Source organism: Phoenix dactylifera, chromosome 4 (genome assembly GCF_009389715.1).
Source record: "Phoenix dactylifera cultivar Barhee BC4 chromosome 4, palm_55x_up_171113_PBpolish2nd_filt_p, whole genome shotgun sequence".
In the NCBI taxonomy this organism is placed as follows: domain Eukaryota; kingdom Viridiplantae; phylum Streptophyta; class Magnoliopsida; order Arecales; family Arecaceae; genus Phoenix; species Phoenix dactylifera.
Window position 1 is genome coordinate 16,838,957 of NC_052395.1, and position 20,643 is coordinate 16,859,599.

Consider the following 20,643-nt stretch of genomic DNA (forward strand, 5'->3'; position numbering starts at 1 on the left):
CAGTGGTACTTGGTCTCTAAGTCATGAAGACCTCACCTAACAGTTATTGGCCCCATTACTTAGTTAAGTCAGACCCACCATATAACCGCAGAAATAAAGTCGTCATTGGGTCCTCACCTAACAGTTATTGGTGCCCAACCCCACCTTTACCCCACAACATCTCATATCTAATAGAGAGGTCCAGTCCCCCGATGCAACTTGCCCACTGTGTCCAGCCGAGACAAATCAACGCCGGAAAGACCTTAGCAGCTCTACTACGGTGGAAGACCTATGGACTTAATATTGCATAATCAAGTCTTAGTATTTGCAACTTGAGTTCTTCATAAGAGGTAATCGAACAATTGGCCAGGTAAGCAGGTGGGAGGCTCCCCTTACTCAGAGAGTAAGGTCCTAATTAAGTAACCACCTTATAGGCTTGCCTAGACACCAATTAGATCAATTAATCTAATATGACTAACTCATGTTGGTTCACCCTCGACTGATTAGGGAGGTTTCGATTTAGGTCTCACTCGATCGCGTATTCACATCTCATGCAAATATAAGTCTACCCGCATAATCATAAGCATTAAACATTCAGGCATTTATCAAAAATAAAATTAAATGGTGATGATCATGGATCCAGGATGGGGTCATTTTACAAGCACATGCACGTCAATTGGTTTGATCATCTTCAACTCTTGACTCGATCTTGATCCTCTAGGTCCAATTGTGATCAACTCCTTGATCCATCTTCAATCAACCCTTGATCTTGATCCGCGCATGTTGAGCTTGTTGATGTACATATCGATCAACCATCGACGTGCAACACACATCACAGATTACATCCCAGATTGCTTTAAAAATTAAATAAAAATAAAAATAAAATTACAACCCTTTTTATTGAGACACGCAGGTCTCTAATACATAAATTTAAGATGCACGCAGGCATCTGAAAATTAAAATTACATGCATCACAGAACATCGCAGAATATTTCAGCACATTCAAAGGGTCCATCCATGATCATCACCATACGCATCACATGCATAAAAAATTATTTTCAGATCTGTAATTTAATTGATTATTCCATCTCATGACTTGCTGATCATGCTAGATTTGACTCTAAACATTTGTAATCACATTATTAATGCATTAGAATCATTAATCTAAGCATCCATTAATTAGTATGCAGAAAAAACAGCAAGCTGAAAATTCTGCATACTTAATTTTCAGCAAGCATAATCCTTAAATTTCAGATCTAAAATGCCTTGAAAAATTTAATTCAAATCTTAATCTACATAACCATGGCTCTGATACCACTGTTAGCATCCCACATATGCCATGAAAATTCGAAATAATTTTCAGATTGCAGCGGAAAAACTATGCGGGATCCGTTCATCGCATGAACATATTTTAAAACCATTCGTTTATAGATAGATTAGAATTAAATTTTTTTAAACTATTTTAAAATCATTAAGAAGATCAGATCTTCACCTTGTGCAGGTAGATGGTCTCCGCAAATCTGATTCATGTGGATTTGTAGAAGGTTCGATGGAAGCCGCACACGCGTCCGGCCTCTACGGGTATCCACACGAGGTAATGATTCGATCGAAGCCTACGTATCTCTCCGGGGTGCTAGCTCCCTTGCAGAGATGGCTATGGATGGCTGAAGTCCTCTTCTTTGAATCAACCTTTGATTGGCTTGAGAGGAGGAAGAAGAAGGAAGTGCCAAGGAAGAAGAAATAAAGGCTCTCTGCAGCCTTTTTCTTTTCCTTGCGCTAGAACCAAAAGAAGAAAGGGAAGGAGATCACATCACCCTTGATTTCTTCCCTTGTTGCTTGCGGATGGAAGGAGGAATGGGAGAGGAGGTTTTCTGCCGTGAAGGCCAAAGAAAAACCATCAAAATGCTGGCCGAAATCCCCTTCCCTTTTAATTAGTTAAGAGATAAGGATGAGTTCCTATTTTTTAGGAACTCATCTTTATCTCTTCTTTTTGGCTAACAAGGAGGGGCGTGCGCCCCTCCTCTTTCTCCCACGCACACCCCAAGGGGAGGGGCATGGGCCCCTCCCTCAAGTTCAGTTAAATCTGCTATTTAAATAAATTAAAGGGGGTTTTAATTTGGGTCCATTGCATGAGTCCAATCCTAGTCAAAATAGGATTTTTATGAACCCATTTCAATTTCCTCCAATTCCTAATCCAATTAGAATTTAATTGAGCCATGACTCTATTGAACTCTTCAATCCTAATCTAATTAGGAGTCAGAAAATTAATTAGATTAAATTTAAAATTAATTAGGACTTAAGAAAATCCTAATCTAATCAGGACTTGTTCAATTTTCAGCCCTAAGACAATTTGGACTTTAGAAATCCTATTCCAAATAGGATTCTAATTTAATTTGAAATCCTAATCCAATTAGGACTCCATGATTCCCACTCCAAGTAGGACTCATGATCAAGTCCAATTAATTAAATCCAATTAATTAAATTAAATTGCAATCCAATTGCAATTATTCCTTCTTCTAGCCACTAACTCTTAGCGGGTTTTCATTTATCAATCTAATTGATTATTTGTGATTCCTAATCACATTCAACCATCGGATCGGTCATTACCTCTAATGTGTGTGACCCCATAGGTTCTATTCTGACTGGTAGTGAGATATATTGTGATCTCTATCACAATATCATTGAAAACTTCTTTCAATGGGTTGAAACAATTTCAACTCAACTCATCAGGGTTTATCGACCATCAAGATGATCCCTGTGAGTCTCACCATCCACCAATGACACCTAGCAGTATGTAGTGGCCACCCAGCAGAATAGAATGATAAACCTCTAGGTGCAGTTATCGTATGATACAATCCTTCTATCGTGGATCCCTACAGACCGGAGGTCATGGATAACTCGTCAAACTCCGTCGTCTGTCATATGTCTAGATTTATTTGACTTGAGTTCGATAGTGAAAAACTCTTTCTCCACTTTATATTTCTGCCCTGGCCAAGGTCTTAGAACTCAGTCTAACAAATCACATAGGATCACTCCTCTTCTATCAAGATCGATAGATTCCATGTAAGTGCATACCCTACTCCTACAGTGAACTTACTGCAGCCAATCTACACTACAAGGACCCATATGGCTAGAGACCATGTATACGTGTAGTCAAACTACAATAACCTCACTGTAAGTAGCCGATGTTGGGAACCCGCCCATGCCGCTGATATTTCAAAAATTTTTCAGATGGCAGCGGAATCGGCATGCACGAGTTCGACATTCATCTCATGAACGTTGTTTCGAGACCTTTCGTAATTAGGTAAGAATTAAATCCTTTTAAAACTAATAGAAAGATCAAATCTTCACCTTGCGCGGGTAGATGATCACCGCGAATCTGAATTCGTGGTTTTAGGAAGAGGGTTCGCTTGAAGCCGTTCAAACGTCCGGCCTCTACGGGTATCCACACGAAGCAGAGGACCGATCAAAGCTTTCTCGTCTCCCCGGGGTGCTAGCTCCCTTGCAGAGACTTCCTTTGATGGCTGATCTCCTCTCTTTCTTTCAACTCTTGAAAGTGCTTGAGAGGAGGAAGAAGAAGAAGGGACTCAAGGAAGAAGAACACAGCTTCTGCAGCCTTCTTTCTTTTCCCTACGTTGGAAGAAGGATTGGAGGAAGAGGATGACGCCAACGCTTGGACTTTGCTCTCCCTTTGCTTGCGGCTGAACCAAGAGAGGAGGGGGCTGGTGGCGGCAGCAAGAGGAGGAAGAGGGCTCTTGGCTAGGGCGCCGGCCTCATGCCTCCTTATAAAGCCATCTAGGGCTCCTACAATCTAGGAGCCCTAGACATATTGCCTAAGAGGGAAGGGGGGCGCCGGCCCTTCTCTTCATGCCGCACACAAGGAGAGGAGGAGGGGCGTGAACCCTCCTTCTTGTGATGCCCTAATCCTCTTCCAAAGAGAATTGGGTGCCTCTCTTATGGTTTAATCCCAATCCAATTAGGATTAGCCAAATTGGGTTCAATCTATGCTAGTCCTAATCCAATTAGGATTTGAATGAACCATGACTCAATTGAACTCTTCAATCCTAATCCAATTAGGAGTCATGTTGATTCATTAGATTAATAATTAATTTAGACTTAAGGAATCCTAATCTAATTAGGATGTATTTAATTTTAGTCCTAATCCAATTAGGACTCTATTTGAATCCGAAGTCCTAATCCAATTAGGATTTCTAGGAATCCTACTCCAAGTAGGAATCCAATTTTAATTCAAAATTCCTAATCTCATTAGGATTGTAGGAATCCTATTCCAAGTAGGAATTCCAGTCCTACTCCAACTAGGATTCCCAGCCCTAATCCAATTAGGACTCTAGGAATCCCTCCCGAAGTAGGATTTGTGTTTAAGTCTAATTAATTAATTCCCTTTGTTTCTTCTTCAACTTCTTATCAATCAAATTGATTTCTTGTGATTCCTAATCACGATTTCAACCATCGGATCGGTCAATACTTCTAGTGTGTGTGACCCCATAGGTTCTATTCTGACTGGTAGTGAGATATATTGTGATCTCTATCACTATATCATTGAAAACTCCTTTCAATGGGTTGGAACGATTCCAACTCAACTCATTAGGGTTTATCGATCATCAAGATAATCCCTATGAGTCCCACCATCCACCAGTGACACCTAGCAGCATGTAGTGGCTACCCAGCAGAATGGAATGATGAACCTCTAGGTGCAGTTAACATGTGATACAGTCCTACTATCGTGGATCCCTACAGGACGGAGGTCATGGACAACTCGTCAAACCCCATCGTCTGTCATATGTCAAGATTTATTCGACTCGAGTTCGATAGTGAGAAACTCTTTCTCCACTGTGTATACTGCCCCGGCCGAGGTCTTACGAACTCAGTCTTATAAATCACATAGGATCTCTCCTTATCTATCAAGGTCGATAGATTCCATATAGGTGCATACCCTACTCCTACAGTGAACTTACTGCAGCCAATCTACACTGCATGGACCCATATGGCTAGAGACCATGTATGTGTGCAGTCAAACTACAATAACCTCACTGTGAGTAGCCGAAGCACCGCAGGTCAAAGGACCAGTCACACTACTGCAACATCAAGCAAGTCACTGATGAGTGGATAGACATCCAAGTGACTTCTTGTATTGGTCACGCTCAGTACCCTTGTTCTCTAACAAGCACCTGCACTATCACTTCAGTGTCCCTACACTGTGGACTCAAGTCTCGTCCATCCAGAAGGAGAGTGATCTGTGCACTGATCGGATCGATCACCGTCCTCGTGATGATCCTTTGATCAGGAGCATTTAGAAATTAATCACCAATGATACATGGCTCAAATTCTCAACTCTTGAGAATATGTATCATCATCTTATTAATTTCTTGGACGATTCATAGACACATAAACAATATGAATGAAAAGATGCCTTTTATTTATTCAATAATAAATAGTCAAGTACAAAATTATGTCCCTAGAATCAACAATGTGTCAGCCAAATTGGCTTCTAGGGCATACATCTAACAGCCGAAGCACCGCAGGTCAAAGGACCAGTCATACTACTGCAACATCAAGCAAGTCACTGACGAGTGGATAGACATCCAAGTGACTTCTTGTCTTGGTCACGCTCAGTACCCTTGTTCTCTAACAAGCACCTGCACTATCACTTCAGTGTCCCTATACTGTGGACTCGAGTCTCGTCCATCCAGAAGAAAAGTGATCTGTGCACTGATCGGATCGATCACCGTCTTCGTGATGATCCATTGATCAGGAGCATTTAGAAATTAATCACCAATGATACATGGCTCAAATTCTCAACTCTTGAGAATATGTATCATCATCTTATTAATTCCTTGGACGATTCATAGACACATAAACAATATGAATGAAAAAGATGCCCATTTATTATTCAATAATAATAAAGTCAAGTACAAATTTATGTCCTAGAATTAATAATGTGTCCGCCAGATTGGCTTCTAGGGCATACATCTAACATGAGGATGCGCCAAGCTCAGGCCGACATTGACTAGAGCGTCCTCGCTCATGAGGCCGCTCAGAAGAATACCGTCCCCGAGGCTGCGAACGGCGTCAAGGATCCCCTGCTCGCGCGTGGATAGCCTAGGGAGTTTGTTGGTGGTCCTGAGTCGGCTCGGCCTCCACCTAAGGTCGAACCCCCACGTCCGCTCGGAGCCCAAAAAGAAAAACTTTTTCTTCCAATCGTGAATAGACGACGGAGCGCCCTGGAAGAGTGGCCGGCCCGCCCGAAGGGCGATATAGAGCCACTCTCCGTCTCCCGGGTTGGACTTCAACATGAAGAAATGTCGGAAGACATTCACAGAAGACGGGATCCCGTATGCCATACACAGTGACAGGAACCCGATGATCGTCCTCCATGCGTTCGGAGCAAGTTGCGCCGGGACAAGTTGGTACTCCCCGAGCAACTCGTTCATGAACCCATGGAAGGGAAATCGTAGGCCAGCCCAGAGTGCCTCCAAGTACACTCCGATCCGACCTACGGAGGGGTTCGTTACCCGATCCCTCAACCCAGCGGGTTCCAAACGGAACCCTCGCTGAGGAAAGAACCACTCCTCGACCATCTCAACCTCCAACTCACTCATTGTGGACCCAATTTCATTCGGACCAAGTCCCATTAAGGAAAAGGAAAAACAAGAGAGGAGAGAGGATTGGCTACGAGCAGATGAAAAGAGGGACACCTGTGGGTGTTCGCCGAAAATAATGGAGGATCGGCTGCTCCGGACTGAGAAGGAGACGGGAAGAGGATGGAGACGATGGGAAAGAAATCGGAAGATGGCCAAGGAGGGATTTATATATAAACCCCTCTGACGGCCCAGATCTGCGAAGCGAAGCGCCGCTCCCCGCTCAGATCATGACGTGTGTCAACTCTGAGTTAATGCGTTGTATTCAATTCGAACCAACACTTCGAATATAGAAGCGTCTCGTCGGATCGTGTGGTTTCATCATAAGCCCACGATGCGAGGACGCTTCGAAAAACTAAAAGGTACTCCTCTACTGGAGCGCTTCAGAAAAAGGAGACGCCGCCCATTAAAGGCACCTCGAAGCGCGCGATAATTGAAAATTTTTCTAACCCATATTAACGCAGCCAAAACTACTTTCCGCGCTCGAACCTGCGAGCAGCTCGAGCTCGGAAGTCGGAGGGTAGTGTTGGGGGGAAAAATATCGCCACGCTCGCCCAAGCAGGGGTCGACCGAGCAGATCCCCTCCGGGCAGGGGTCGACCGAGCAGATCCCCTCTGAGCAGGGGTCGACCGAGCAGATCCCCTCCGAGCAGGGGTCCACCGAGCAGATCCCCTCCGAGCAGGGGTCGACCGAGCAGCTCCCTCTGACCTGTAGGCGGCCAAGCAGAACCTCTTCGACCTGGAAGTGCCCGAATAATCCTACCAACCCAAAGACGCCCGACCCGCGCGCTGGGGTCACATCCCTCCGTAGCAGCTCCCTCAGTTTTTCACTAAAACTATGAACAAAATAATGAAAAAGACGATCCTACAAGCTAATCCCTGAGCTAATTTTTCACTCAATCTTATTTCCAACAGCAGGAATAAAAGGAAAATGAAGAAAAAAAGGAAAAAAGGGCTACTGGTAACCATATAGAAGGGGGAAAAGTACAGGCAATTGGCCAATTAAAGACTCTTTGAACTACTTCGAAGATCACCTTGTGTGCTGGAAAAAGCTAAAGGGAGTGAAATTAAGTGTGAGTTCCATAGTTATCCTTTTGATCGAATAGTTTCCAAATTTCATAATAATAAAAGAAAAGAATGCAATGTTTTTAAGGTTAATGCTCCCATTTTCTTTTAGTTTAAGTTAGATCATGTCCATTTAGTTATGGGTTCATTAATTCTTTATTCATTATCTTCATACTCCCCAGAGTTTTCATGAGTTAAATAGTTCCAAATGCTGAATGGATCTTGCACCATGAGTATCAGTATGAATATATTACAAATCAATAAAAAGATCATCCAACATGAAAAAGGAAAGAAAAGAGAAAACCACCAGGATCTTTAGCTGAACAACTTCCTCATTCTGTTTAGAAATCCTCTTTCCATCTATGTAAACAACTTCACATGGCATGCTCAATAACCAGTTTCCGTATCTTATTTAGAGTTTCAGACCAGGAAAGTAGGACAAAGGAAGAACAAAACCAAATCAAGCAACATAGCCCATAAATTTGAGTAAGTACAAATCATGGCATCACATAAAAGACGGCATGCCGTTAACATGTGCGATGCCTAGAAGTTGAAGTTCGGTTACAGAGTACAATGATTTATATATGAACAGTATATAAGCATGGCTCTCTACACATTCCTGCAAAAATAAGCAGTTGCAACGAGGGGGAAATTTTCATCACAACTCAAACTGCAGTTTTGCTTTATTAGGACCTTCACAAGTAACAAATTAATTAACGCAAATTTCTTTTCTATAAAAGCATGGAGCAGGGAATTTCATGGGGAAATTTCTGAGTTTATGTACGACATAGTCAACTTTGACAACCAACAAGCCTAACATTGGGAGTGAGAACACACTTAAAAAAAAAAAAAGAACTACTACTATGTCGCAATTCTAAGAGGAGATTTATTACCTTCCAGTCCCATGCAAAAATACTATCACTGTCAGCCAAATATATTAAATTAATGCAACTGGTTTAAACCAATTAGGCATTCCAATGAAAGGACAAGCAGGAGCCCTTATCCTTTTCACTCAGAAAGTCCTTTCACCCATGCACAGAAATTAAGTTGATGCATACACATTGTCAATTATAGGAAACAAAGTAGAAGGCAAATTCTAAAAAAACTGTGGAAGAACATTAAATTATCAAGGACATGTATAGGTGTACCAGCAGTCACGAAGCCACCCGGTGAATTAATGAACAACTTGATGTCCTTCTTTTGGTCTTCTGCATCTAGAAATAAGAGCTGGCTGATGATCAAATCAGCAGTCATGCCATCCACCTACCCATCATTAAAAAAAGCAAAAAATAAGAGAAAATCAATAAACAACAAGAAAATTAAAACTTTCATAAGTTAAATTAAGTAAAAGATGAATATCTTGTCATAAACCAGTCCAATTACATTAAAAATGAATCAAAATTATCAAAAACGAAAAGTATCAATTACTCTACAATATATCAGCAAAATATCTTGTCATAAAAGATGAATATCTTGTCATAAACCACTGTCCATATTCATATAGAAAACTTGATAACAAGCATTTTGAATAAGCAGAAGTTTCACCGGTATTATGCTTATCATTATACAGTCTGGAGCTAGATGTAACTTAAGCACAATTTCTATCCTAAGATTTTCATTAATTCCGATCATGAACCATTCTTCTATCAATTCCTACTTAATACCATCTGTTCCAACTCAAAATTTGTCATTAAATATTTTCACCGCTTCCTTTAAGTTTTCCTCCACTTCTCGGACCTTCATATGTGCTCCATTTGTTACGAATTGTCTCCCATAGACATCCCAAATTGGCTCTTATGTCCGATTGGTTTCTCCATCCTTTGCAGGTTGCAGTGCATCAAATCAACATGCCAATCCTGAAACATGTTCATACATGCACATGGTAGCGTCCTTATAACCGATATCATAATTCTTATAACATAGAAAAACTTGTTCCAGGCTACCACACGACGTCTCAACATAAACCCTACAAAGCTAGCATCCACAAGTATCCTCCTTATTTCCTGGCTTCATATCCTTAGGGAATCTTATTGCTGTTCATAGATTTCCAATCAATCCTACTATGTTGTCAAGTTTTGTTCTAGTATCCCCCTACAGCCTTTGCAAGTCAATTCCTCCTCCCCCTCTTTTTAGGCATTTTAACATGTTAGGCCCTTTTCTCCAATCCAATCCAAAAGGGGAAGCACCTGATTTTTGGTAATCGGGACCAAACAGTCGCTATTAGTGAAGTATTGACTGATTTGATCGATCGCATCTATTTAACAAAGATTCCAATTTTGATTTTTCTATTATTATAACACAAACTGCTTAATGGATGATCCACTCTTCATTCATCCATTCAACAAATTTCTTAATTACGAGAAAGAAATGCCATGCTACCATCAAATGACCATATTTCATGAACTTATTTCAATGAATACATATGAAACCACTTCAAAGCAATGCGCGGTTTAAATAGAAAATTCAACAAATGAAGCCAGAATATGAGATAAAAATGGGTGTTTGTGAGCCTTGGAGCCCAAGAAGACGATCCTCTGGCGGAGAAGCATGTTAGTAGTGTCGAGCTCCTCGAACCTCGGCATCCCAGAAACCCCGGCCACCGTACCCGATAAAGCCCACCCCTCCGACAGCGTCCTCCTACGTCCCGTCAATGCGGTGGCTCTAACTGACTGGTGCGCTTTTTTCCTGAGTCAGGCGGCGCTGCCGCCTCTTGCCATAGGGAATCGAAGGAGAAGAGGAGGGCACAAGAGAAGAAGAGAAAGAAGGAAAGATGGAGGCGAAGGCGGTCGCGACGGTTTCCATTCTCCGCTCGCCGAGGGCCTCCGAGAGTGGGGGTTCGAGGAGGTGAGAGGTGGGACCGGATGAGTCACTATCGTTTAGTTAAATAAAAAAACCCGATCTTTTTATTTCGGGTTTTTTTTCATAAACATTCTTCTAAAAATTCAAATATATATAAATATTTTTAAAATTTATATTTATCTTTATATTTTTATAAAATATTTTTTTAACAAATTTCATTTTTTCTAACATCATTAAAAGAAATCAAATTTATTTTTAATTAAAAATAAAATAAAATTTTGAAATTAGTTTTTTATTTTTTATCATGAAATATTTTTTATATTTATCCATTAAAAATAATTTAATTATTTTAATTTAAAATTATTAATTTTTTAATGATATTAGATGGGATGAATATATATGAAAAATAAGGATAAAAAATAAAATAGCAAAATAAATACTTTATAAATATATATATATATTAATATTAAAAAATATTTATATAATTTTGATATTTAAAAGAATATGTATGTATATATATATATATATATATATATATATATATATATATATATATATATATATATATATATGTATGTATATATATATATATATATATTATTTTATTTTTTTCTCGCACGGTTTGCGTGGGAGCCGAATCCATCAAACCGGTAGAAAATCCATCTAATCCCGGCCCTAAATGAGTTGCGCTCAGCCAATACGGTCCGATGAGATCCCGCCACACGTGGATACTACAAGCACCCGTTTTCCCACGTGCATCTCTCGCGCCGTCTAACAGCAAAAACCAGAGCAGGCGAAAAGGCCAGCCTAGCCGGAGCCATTTCCCGGGCTCGGTACCTCGGGCTCGATCGAGTCGGTCTTCCATTCCGCCCTCGCCATCCAAGCTGCTTTTTCTTTTTGCATCGCTATCACCGGGGGTGACGCCACTCGGTCCGTCCCGAAAAGAAGAACCCCAAGCGCCCAAGCCCTTGGTCGGCACGGCAAGAGAAGCGAAGCAAAACCCCCCTCCCATCCCGTAACTCTTCCCCTTTCTCCTCTCCTCCTTTTCCGTCGGCCATCGCCAAAGTAAGTCGAAACAATTCTTTCTTCTTCTTTTTTTTAAGAAAAAAGAAAATCTTCCATCCAGTATGCTTGTTCTATTTGAATAATTCTCTCTTTAATTTAATGTTCGATGGTATAGGCTTAGGGCCATCTTCACCTTCGTTATAGTTGGAAAATTTATTCTGGGGACTGCCTATTCATGGATGCCTGTTTCATATTCTTCTGGGCATCACAAACTCGAAATCAGCATATGTTATATGTCGATGAATTGTTTGCTGAAATGTTATCCCTGGCAAAGAAGGAGGTCTTTTGCGGGCTAAGGAAGGAAAGAAAGTCTCTATCATTTTGGGCACCGATTCTTTCATTTTCGATATCATTCAGGGGAAGGAGCTCCCAGGTTTCCAAACTCCATATTGCGTGAGCTTTGAACGTATCAGTCCAAGTGACTAGCTTGGTCTAAGAGGGAAATATTGCTGGTTATCTCTATGTAGTATGCTTATTGGACGATAACGAGTAAGGGGCCCGAGGTGTGGTGCGTGGTATTTTCTAGCTAAAACAGGGGTTAAAGAAATTTTTTATATGCAATAGTATACAATACATAAGTTTTGTTTTAAACTAATGCATTAATGTGTCTTGTTAGTGGACGTATTGTTTGTAGCAAGAACTGCTTGGTAACATGAGCATTTCTGAGCCTTATTACTTTTGACTCAGCAATTCCGGGTGTATTGGATGGTTCAGTGGAATCCATCTAATTCAATCAGTCCCGTTTGCATAGTTTTGGAGGCAAGATCTTAGAGTATTTCGGTTAAATTTTAATTCAGATCCTAATTCTGTTGGGCAACAATACTTATGCCTCTTTGCCTTATTCTCTTTCTCTTGGTCCTTTTCCATCAGTGGCCTTTATTGCATTGCACTTATATCACAATTTTTCAAACCAGAGGCCACAGCAGACCATTTTGCAATCATAATATGTTTTATTAGCTTCACTTGCTAAGAGATAAATTGCAAATATTTGTAATCTAAGATTTCCTTGTGAGGTAGTTGTCTCAAGATTTGAAACAATGATCGATCATCGTCATCATTGTCATCCAAGCCTATCGTCAATCAAATATGGTCTTGGCTATGGAGCATGCCTCTAAGTTGAGATGGTTCCCTTGAAGGATTGACTAGATTTTATGGATAACTATTAGTCTAGGATCAGCTTATAGCTTTGTAGTAATGGGTGCCAGACACTTGAGAAGGTAAATATAGGCCTACAATGGAAACTATATGGCCAATTGGTGACCAGGCACTAGTCTGTTATGCATTATTTGTCATAGTTTGATTTGATGCAACTAGGCCACAACCCTCCAAAATTACCGTGAACTTGGGAAGAGATGAAGCATAGAAAGAAAATGGAAGATTTCTTTTTTATTTTTGATTAATTAACATATAGTCAACACTATAATCAATTGTTATCTGAAATGTGCGTTAATTTAGCATGAATTCATGTTGTTTGATTGTTATTGAAGAGGGACTGCTAGTTTAGTGCTGGATTTCCTTCAAGCTTATTGATAATTTCTTTTATATTCAGAGGAGCGAGTCCGTTGCTGCTCCACAATTTTTTGCACTTGGTCAATTGTGTCCCCTTGGTTCATCTTTTGATTCTTGACCATGCCATCTTCTCAGTTGAACCTCCTCCATGCCAAGCTCATCCAAAAATTTGTTCTCTCCTTTCCCATTTTAAAATCAAGGCTTAATAACTTTGTGCCTATACAATTTGTCAATAACTTGCAAATTTGGGAAATATCCAACTCCAATCAAACTTAAAAGGAAGAATTGGGAATCTTGTGCCATTGAAAAAGAAAGATATATAAAAATGTAGTGAAAGTTCTGGACTCAACTTGCATTATGAATTACTGGGTTGATTTTTTTTCTTGTATCAGTCATTTATCCTTAATATTCTATTTGTTTTCTATAAAAGAGATCGAAGTTGGGAGTTATTGTCTGCAAAACAAAGCAGTTTCAGTTTTTTTTTCCTTTGGGAAATTTTGGTTGTTACAGATAGAATTAAGATTGTTACTGAAGCATGGTTTCTGTTAAGAGTATAGCATCAGTCATAGTAGGCCATGAAAACTTCCTGCTCTTCATGATTTGAGAATTTGATATGGATCTATGATTCTTGAATTATATGCTTCATCATATGCATGACTTGACTGCAATTCAAGTTGAAAAGAACTATTTTGGAATCTAGGAATTTTCATTCTCAGGATTCCTACTTATCGTAAGTCCTTGTGATGCAAAACTTTCTTCGCAGTTGTGTTAAACTGTTAGTCCTATACGCACTGAAAATATATGTCAGTCATGGAATGAACCCAAAATGCAGTTATGGTTAAGAGGATTAAGCTGTAACAAGTGATATGTCTAATTTCTGTTTATTAAATAGAGATTTTCTGTTTTCTGGAAACTAAATTAAGGCTGATAGTGTTTCAAATACATCTAATTGAGCCATTATTGGAAACAGATTGGTTGGTTGGTGTGCATGCACTCGGACATATATATATATTGTTAAATTAGTTTTAATATATTATATATTGGTTGCTAGTGCCATGTTACACGTTCTCAAATAGTTGAATTCTCCAAAGATGCAATTTAGCTGTTCATCATTTTCTTTTAGAAGTTTCTGTCATTTCATCTTAATCCCTCTAAATTTAAATTGTTCTTCTACTAATGTTGGTATTATGCTTGTTAATGTGTTTCAGGCTGCACCTTTAGCATAGAGCCATAGACTGTTGGCAGATCAAGGATCTTACGTGGACTATTTTAAAGAATTCCACCAAGTTTCTTTGTTTTTTTCTTAAATTAATATCTTTCAGGTCCTATGTGTGGCTGACCATCTAATTAGCATTAGTTTTCTTGCTGAGAACTCATGGCTAACTTTCATGGACAGCCATTGCCTCCTGGAATTGATCCACTGCCAAATACATCTTTAGGTTCTGCTTCAATGAATCCTTCTGTTTCTTATCTTCCTCCACCTTATGTGAACATGCATCATGATGGACATTCTAACAGCTCTGGAAGCTTCTTCCCTGTTAATCCATCTAATCCATCCTTTCCTAAAGCTCAAAGCCAATTTCCTCATTTACAACCATCTTCCCTGGTACATATCATTACCAGGGAGAGTCAGTAAAAGTTGCTCTGGTAAGAGTAGGTTGCATAGGTTTAGGGTATCTGAAGGAGTTTCTGTAAACTCTCTTCATTTTTTTTTTATGGAAATTGGTGCACTAGAACAGACCATCTCTCATAAGAAAATAGTTGTAATATCTCTCTCGAGGCAATGGCCAGTGGTCAATGACTAACCGTGTAGTTTTAGATCCTTGTAATTTATATTGCCTTTTTGAAAAAAAGATCATAATATCCGATTATGTCGAAGTGCTTCAAGGTTTCAAGCTATGGCTAGTGCGATATTGAAGGTTTCAAGCTATGGCTAGTGCTTCAAGGTTTCAAGCTATGGCTATGATTATGCATCAGAGATGACATTGAGGACTATGGAGCCAATTTGTTGAAACTAAACTTAGTAATCGTAGGGCAAGTTGTTCACCCATGGGTTGAATTATCCAAAAGAAAAAAAGTTCTCTGTCTATGTTTTTTTTAATGAGCATAGGGCTATGTCTAGTCAACCAAGTCATCTTAGATTGGGCTCAATTTGGTAGGATGAATCAAGCATGATCAACCTAAAATATACTAGATTAGAAACAGGGGCAAGGCAAGGCTTAGTTTCCATACACAATCAACTTAAATTTTACATTTTTCTCTTAATATATGTTTAAAATTTACTAGTAATTCTAATATTTTTCCAAGCAGAGTATCCTTAGACAAGAGATACAGGTAGCCTATCCTTAGACAAGAGATACAGGTAGCCTTTTACATATTCGATCACATAAGAATCTCATAGACCGACATGCTCACATCCTCATCTAATCTTTTTTTTTTTCATTTTTCTCAATTTTGTGCACATTTTCCATTATGAGGAGCAAAATACATGCGAGCTTGCAGTTCGACTATCTTTCTTCCATATTTTCTACCTTATCACTTCTTCAATATCTTGATTTGTAATCTCTGATCCAAATTGGAGATCTTTGAATACCTTTGGCGAGAATCGTATCTAAGTTTTATCTAATTGAAAAATATATTATATTTAAATAGTTCCAAAAGAGGCATATATATTTTTTTTTTCTACATCCAATCATTATTTTGTGTATCGAAATTATCACTCCATTCAATACAATAGACAATGGTGCCATTGACTGAGTATGATCCATTCCTAGTATAATGGATGAAAACACCCACACAAATGTCTTTGCCAAAATTTAGGCTATGTCGGTTATTCGTCTAATAAAAGAGAGGGACTCGAGGATTGATATAGATAGAAGATTGACAAAATTTGCCTATAGTAATAAACTAGAATGCCATATAAATTTCAAATAAGGTATGGATATAACCAAGTTAACTATATCATGTTATCATCCAAGTTGTGTTTGCGAGACTCGAACTAAAAGTGCATATGATGCATGAAATTCCCCATTTTATGATAGGATACAGTGATCAATTGGCTGCCAATTTCTGCTAAGTTGCATGTGTTGCATCTAATCCAAATATTCCTAGAATAAGTATATTATGCATTAGCTATACTGGTTCATGACTAATCCTCTACTTTCTTAAGTCTGTTGAGAGCGAGAGAAGTTAAGAGAGCCTTCCATGATTCTGAAGTTGTACAGGAGTTCGAGTGGGAAGAAAAAAATCCAAAAAAAAAAAAATCAGCCATTGATCATGACCATTTCACAGGCTGGCCCCCGCAATTCTAGGTAAAATGAACAGCAGATCTAGGAGATCGCATGTAACTATTTACGCGCAAGTCCGGATAGGATCTAGGTCGAAGCCAGTGCACCCACGCGAATTCTATACGGAATCTCGCGTAGGAGTACGTTCCGTTCTTGCCCCTCTCCTCCTCGCTGGGAGTCGGAATCCGCCCAAGCCTAACCCTTATCTACTCTCCATCAATCCGCCGGTGACTAAGAACCCTAGGAGATCGGAAAAATCCGTTCTCTATCTTCTTCTCTCCATTTTGATCCAGATATCATTTTTTTCCTGATTTTTTGGATCATTTTCTTCACTTTAGGGACCAATTGAATCTCGGGGTATCAAGTTTTCTGTTTTTAATCCTTAAATCGAAGATTAACGTCGCTTCCTATGATTCTTCTCTGAAAGGTTCGATTTTGGTTGTGGAAGTTCTGAATTCTTCAACCCCATTTCAGAAAGCCCCCTTTTTTTCATGGGTTTTAAGTAGTTTTTTTTTTAAAATAATCAGCATCTGTTTCGATGTTCTTATATATATATTTTTTTGAACAGTCATTGCATTATACGGAGCTTTGGATTGTCCACCCTTTATTTTCATCTTCTAAGCTGGAGACAAGGTCAGCTATTCTATGTCTCTTATACTGTTTGTTGGAAAATTGATTATCCAGTAGCTTGCAATTTTCGGAATTTTTCAAAGATTTTGGGAGAAGATGCTTGTACTTGTTTACTTCGTATGAAATTATAGTTGTGGAGTTGGGGGCATACTGAACTGAAATTTTCTGTCCAATCTTTTGCTTAGCTTGCAAAAGACGAGATTTCAATGTTCTTTCCTCAAATATATGGTGGTTATAAGTAAAAGAAAGCACCACAGTAATAGTTTAATCAGTTTTCTTGTAAGCAATTGGATTTGGAAATGCGATGCAATTATCTTATTCAAACCACCGAAATCTGTAGCTTTCATTTGCTTGCGCATTATCTGAGTAGAATGTTATAATTGTTGGAGTTGCATGTCAGTTTCTACTGTATTGCTGATTCTAATTGATGATTTAATTTCAATAGGGTGTGGTGATTTATCTTTTGGATCCAGTTTTTCATTGGTTACCAATTCATCTTAAACTGATACAGTCATGCATCAGCACTGCATGTGACTCAAGTGAGAAATTCCCAAAACAAATACGTGGTTCCAACTCAACCTTCTTTTGTTGCCTGCTTGGAACACTTTGTTTGCTTATTTGCTTACTTCTCAGATTTAACTGTTAGTTTGCGACAGTTGTTTCTCACATTGGCTGCTGTACATTACTTTCAGCTAGTGGCTAACTTTTTCATTTTCATCTCAGGAATGGACTCATCTGGTTTTTCGATTCAAAAAAAAACTTTTTTTGAGGTTTGATCCTGGCTTTGCCTTATCGGAATTGAATTAGATTCTCCTCAATTTGTTCAGTGGATCGCCTAAAACGGTAGAAAAAGAAACAACTTTTGATCGAAGAATCTTTTTCACTAGTTTCCACTGGACTGAGAAATTTATAGTGGCGGGTCACTCTGTCATTGCTACTGCTCCAGAATCGATATAAAAGAACTGGAATTTCCGATGAAAAGGGGATCGTGATGCGTAGAGTGGTTCCTTTTATGCTCTTATTTGATTGTGTGCATTTGGATTAGAGATGGGTCTTCTCTGTCATCTCCATCCCCTAAAAAAGACGGCAAGAAATGCTGTTAATTCCTCTGATAAATTCACAAAGTTCGTTTCTTGGCGCAAGATTCCTCATAACCCTGCTGTTTTTGTTAACTCTATCAATCCTTTTCCCAGATTATATGATGGAATTTCAAATGAGAGTTCGATGCCTATCAGCAAGCAAATGCGCCAACACAATGGCAGTCAATTTGAGTTTCGTGGAATGAGCTTTCTTTTTGTTTTTCAGAAATCCATTCACAATTTGTCAAAAACCCAATTTTTTGTTGAGCCTGCATCTGCCGAGGAAACCCCAACTTCAGATAGCAGGCAAATCTCCAAGGATGCTGAAAAGATTTGTAAGATTTTCTCCAACCATTCCAATTATAGCATACCATCTTCCCTAGATGAAGCCGGAGTATCAGTTTCACCCGTCCTTGTGGCAGAAATCCTTAAGAAGCTAAGCAATGCAGGGATGCTTGCACTTGTGTTCTTTCGTTGGGCCGAGAAGCAGCAAGGTTTCAAGTACAGCACTGAGAGCTTCCATCATCTAATCGAAGCACTTGGCAAGATCAAACAGTTTAGATTAATCTGGAGCTTGGTGGAGTCTATGAGGCAGAGGGGTCTGTTGACCAAAGATACCTTCGCATTGATCACTCGGAGGTATGCCAGAGCTAGGAAGATCAGAGAAGCCACTGAAACTTTTGAGAAGATGGGTGTGTATGGCTTGAGTCCGGAATTATCAGACTATAACTGGTTGATTGATATTATGAGCAAATCCAAGCATGTTAAGAAGGCCCAGGAGATCTTCAATGACATGAAGAGGAGGAGAAGATTCAGTCCTGACCTGAAGACCTACACCATTCTTTTGGAAGGTTGGGGGCACGAACTGGACTTGAAGAGGTTGAAGGCAGTTTATCAAGAAATGATCGATGAAGGCTTCAAACCGGATGTTGTAACCTATGGGATACTTATAAATTCTTTCTGCAGGTCTAGAAGATGCGATGAGGCCATAAAGATCTTCCATGAGATGGAGGCAAAGAATTGCAAGCCAAGTCCTCACATATATTGTACTCTAATCAATGGCTTGGGTTCCGAGAAAAGATTGAGTGAAGCTTTGAAGTACTTTGAGCTATCTAAAGCTAGTGGTTTCGCCCCTGAAATACCCACTTATAATGCTGTAGTGGGTTCTTACTGTTGGGTTATGCGATTTGAGGATGCTTTTAGAATGGTGGATGAAATGAAGAGATGCGGGATTGGTCCGAACACCCGTACTTATGACATAATTCTGCATCATCTTATAAAAGCTGGCAAGATAGAAGATGCCTATCAGGTTTTCCAGAGGATGGGCAGGGAGGCCGGTTGTGAGCCCCTGCTTAATACATATACTATGATGGTTAGCATGTTCTGTACCGAGGAAAGAGTAGATATGGCTTTGAAAGTATGGAAGCAGATGACCGAGAGGGGAGTTCTTCCTTGTATGCACATGTTCTCAGCATTGATCAATGGACTATGCTATGAAAACAAGCTGGATGATGCTTGCAAATACTTCCAAGAGATGCTGGATAAGGGGATTAGACCTTCAGGCCAGTTGTATAGTAAATTAAAAGAAACTCTTCTTGATGGTGGAAGGAAGGATTTGGCCATTGATATGGGTCTGAAGCTGGAGAAACTAAGGAAGACCCCACTACAAGGTTAAGGATAATGGTTAATAGTACTGCACAAGTTTTTTCACAGTTTGACATGTTATCCTTCCAAATGTTATTCGTCAAGCATATTTGGCTGCCTAGAAAAAAAGGCGAAGCCGTGCTTCCCAGGTGGATGAAAACATCACAATTTGTTCAGTATTGTTACCAATATTTGCGAAATATATGGAACAGCATGAGTATATCAAGAAGTTTCTGAAGCTACTGGATTTTTTTCTTTTTATAGCCATTATACTGTCTCAGGCAGCTTAACAAGGTACATCATTACCAGGGAGAGTCAGTAAAAGCTGCATAGGTTTAGGGTATCTGTAAACTCTCTTCATTTTTAGGGCATCAATGATTCCGCTTGGATCTGAATTGCTTATTAATGGGAACTCTGTATTGACTTTCTGCTTTTTTGGGGAGCACTGTTCATGGAAGTACCACAGCCATATAATCTCATGTAGAGTGTTTTCTCATCTAAGGTTCTCTTTTTGTGTTACATATATTCTGAACATAAATTTGTTTGTATTGTCAATGTCTTAGCTATTTCTGTCAATAGACAAAATTTCTGTCTGAAGTAATTATAGTTGCTTCATTTCTGAAGCAGATAAAGTTGTGTTTAGTTGCCCATAGAATGCAAAATGTCGCATAAATTTTGGCCCAATTTTTTTTCGTATCATTAGCATTCTTTCGATTGTTAGTACTTTGTTTTGAGAGATACCATGCTTGTTGTTGGTTACTCCATCTTTAATATGGAAAAGCTGCCAATAGAAATTCTGAACAGCTCAGGGCCTGTTTGGGAAATCCAGCAGAATTAGGCATTTAGGCTGGATTTCCTAGGGGAATTGCCACTGTTAGGCCTGCCCGGGCCTTTTTTTTTTTAAAGGTCTGTCCTAGGCTTGGCCTGT

General features: G+C 39.4%; 1 protein-coding gene and 1 pseudogene across 14 annotated transcripts in view; one reads left to right on the forward strand and one right to left on the reverse strand.

The window, feature by feature from the left end:
- LOC103721097 overlaps window positions 1–10,284 on the reverse strand; it is a 38,100-nt pseudogene extending 27,816 nt beyond the window's left edge.
- Window positions 1–20,643, forward strand: part of LOC103697642 (pentatricopeptide repeat-containing protein At1g71060, mitochondrial) — a 98,531-nt gene that overhangs the window by 52,208 nt on the left and 25,680 nt on the right. Inside the window, exons 1-4 of one of the 14 annotated variants that reach the window (XM_039125714.1) lie at window positions 11,336–11,566; window positions 11,682–12,074; window positions 16,931–16,995; window positions 17,716–20,399. In XM_039125714.1, coding sequence (XP_038981642.1) covers window positions 18,040–19,746 — 1,707 coding nt within the window. In that variant the 5' untranslated portion in view covers window positions 11,336–11,566; window positions 11,682–12,074; window positions 16,931–16,995; window positions 17,716–18,039 and the 3' untranslated portion in view covers window positions 19,747–20,399. Of the gene's footprint in view, window positions 1–11,335; window positions 11,567–11,681; window positions 12,075–14,747; window positions 16,790–16,930; window positions 16,996–17,437; window positions 20,622–20,643 lie in introns of those variants that run through there. The other 13 variants (XM_039125717.1, XM_039125711.1, XM_039125713.1 and 10 more) reach the window with 13 other exon arrangements.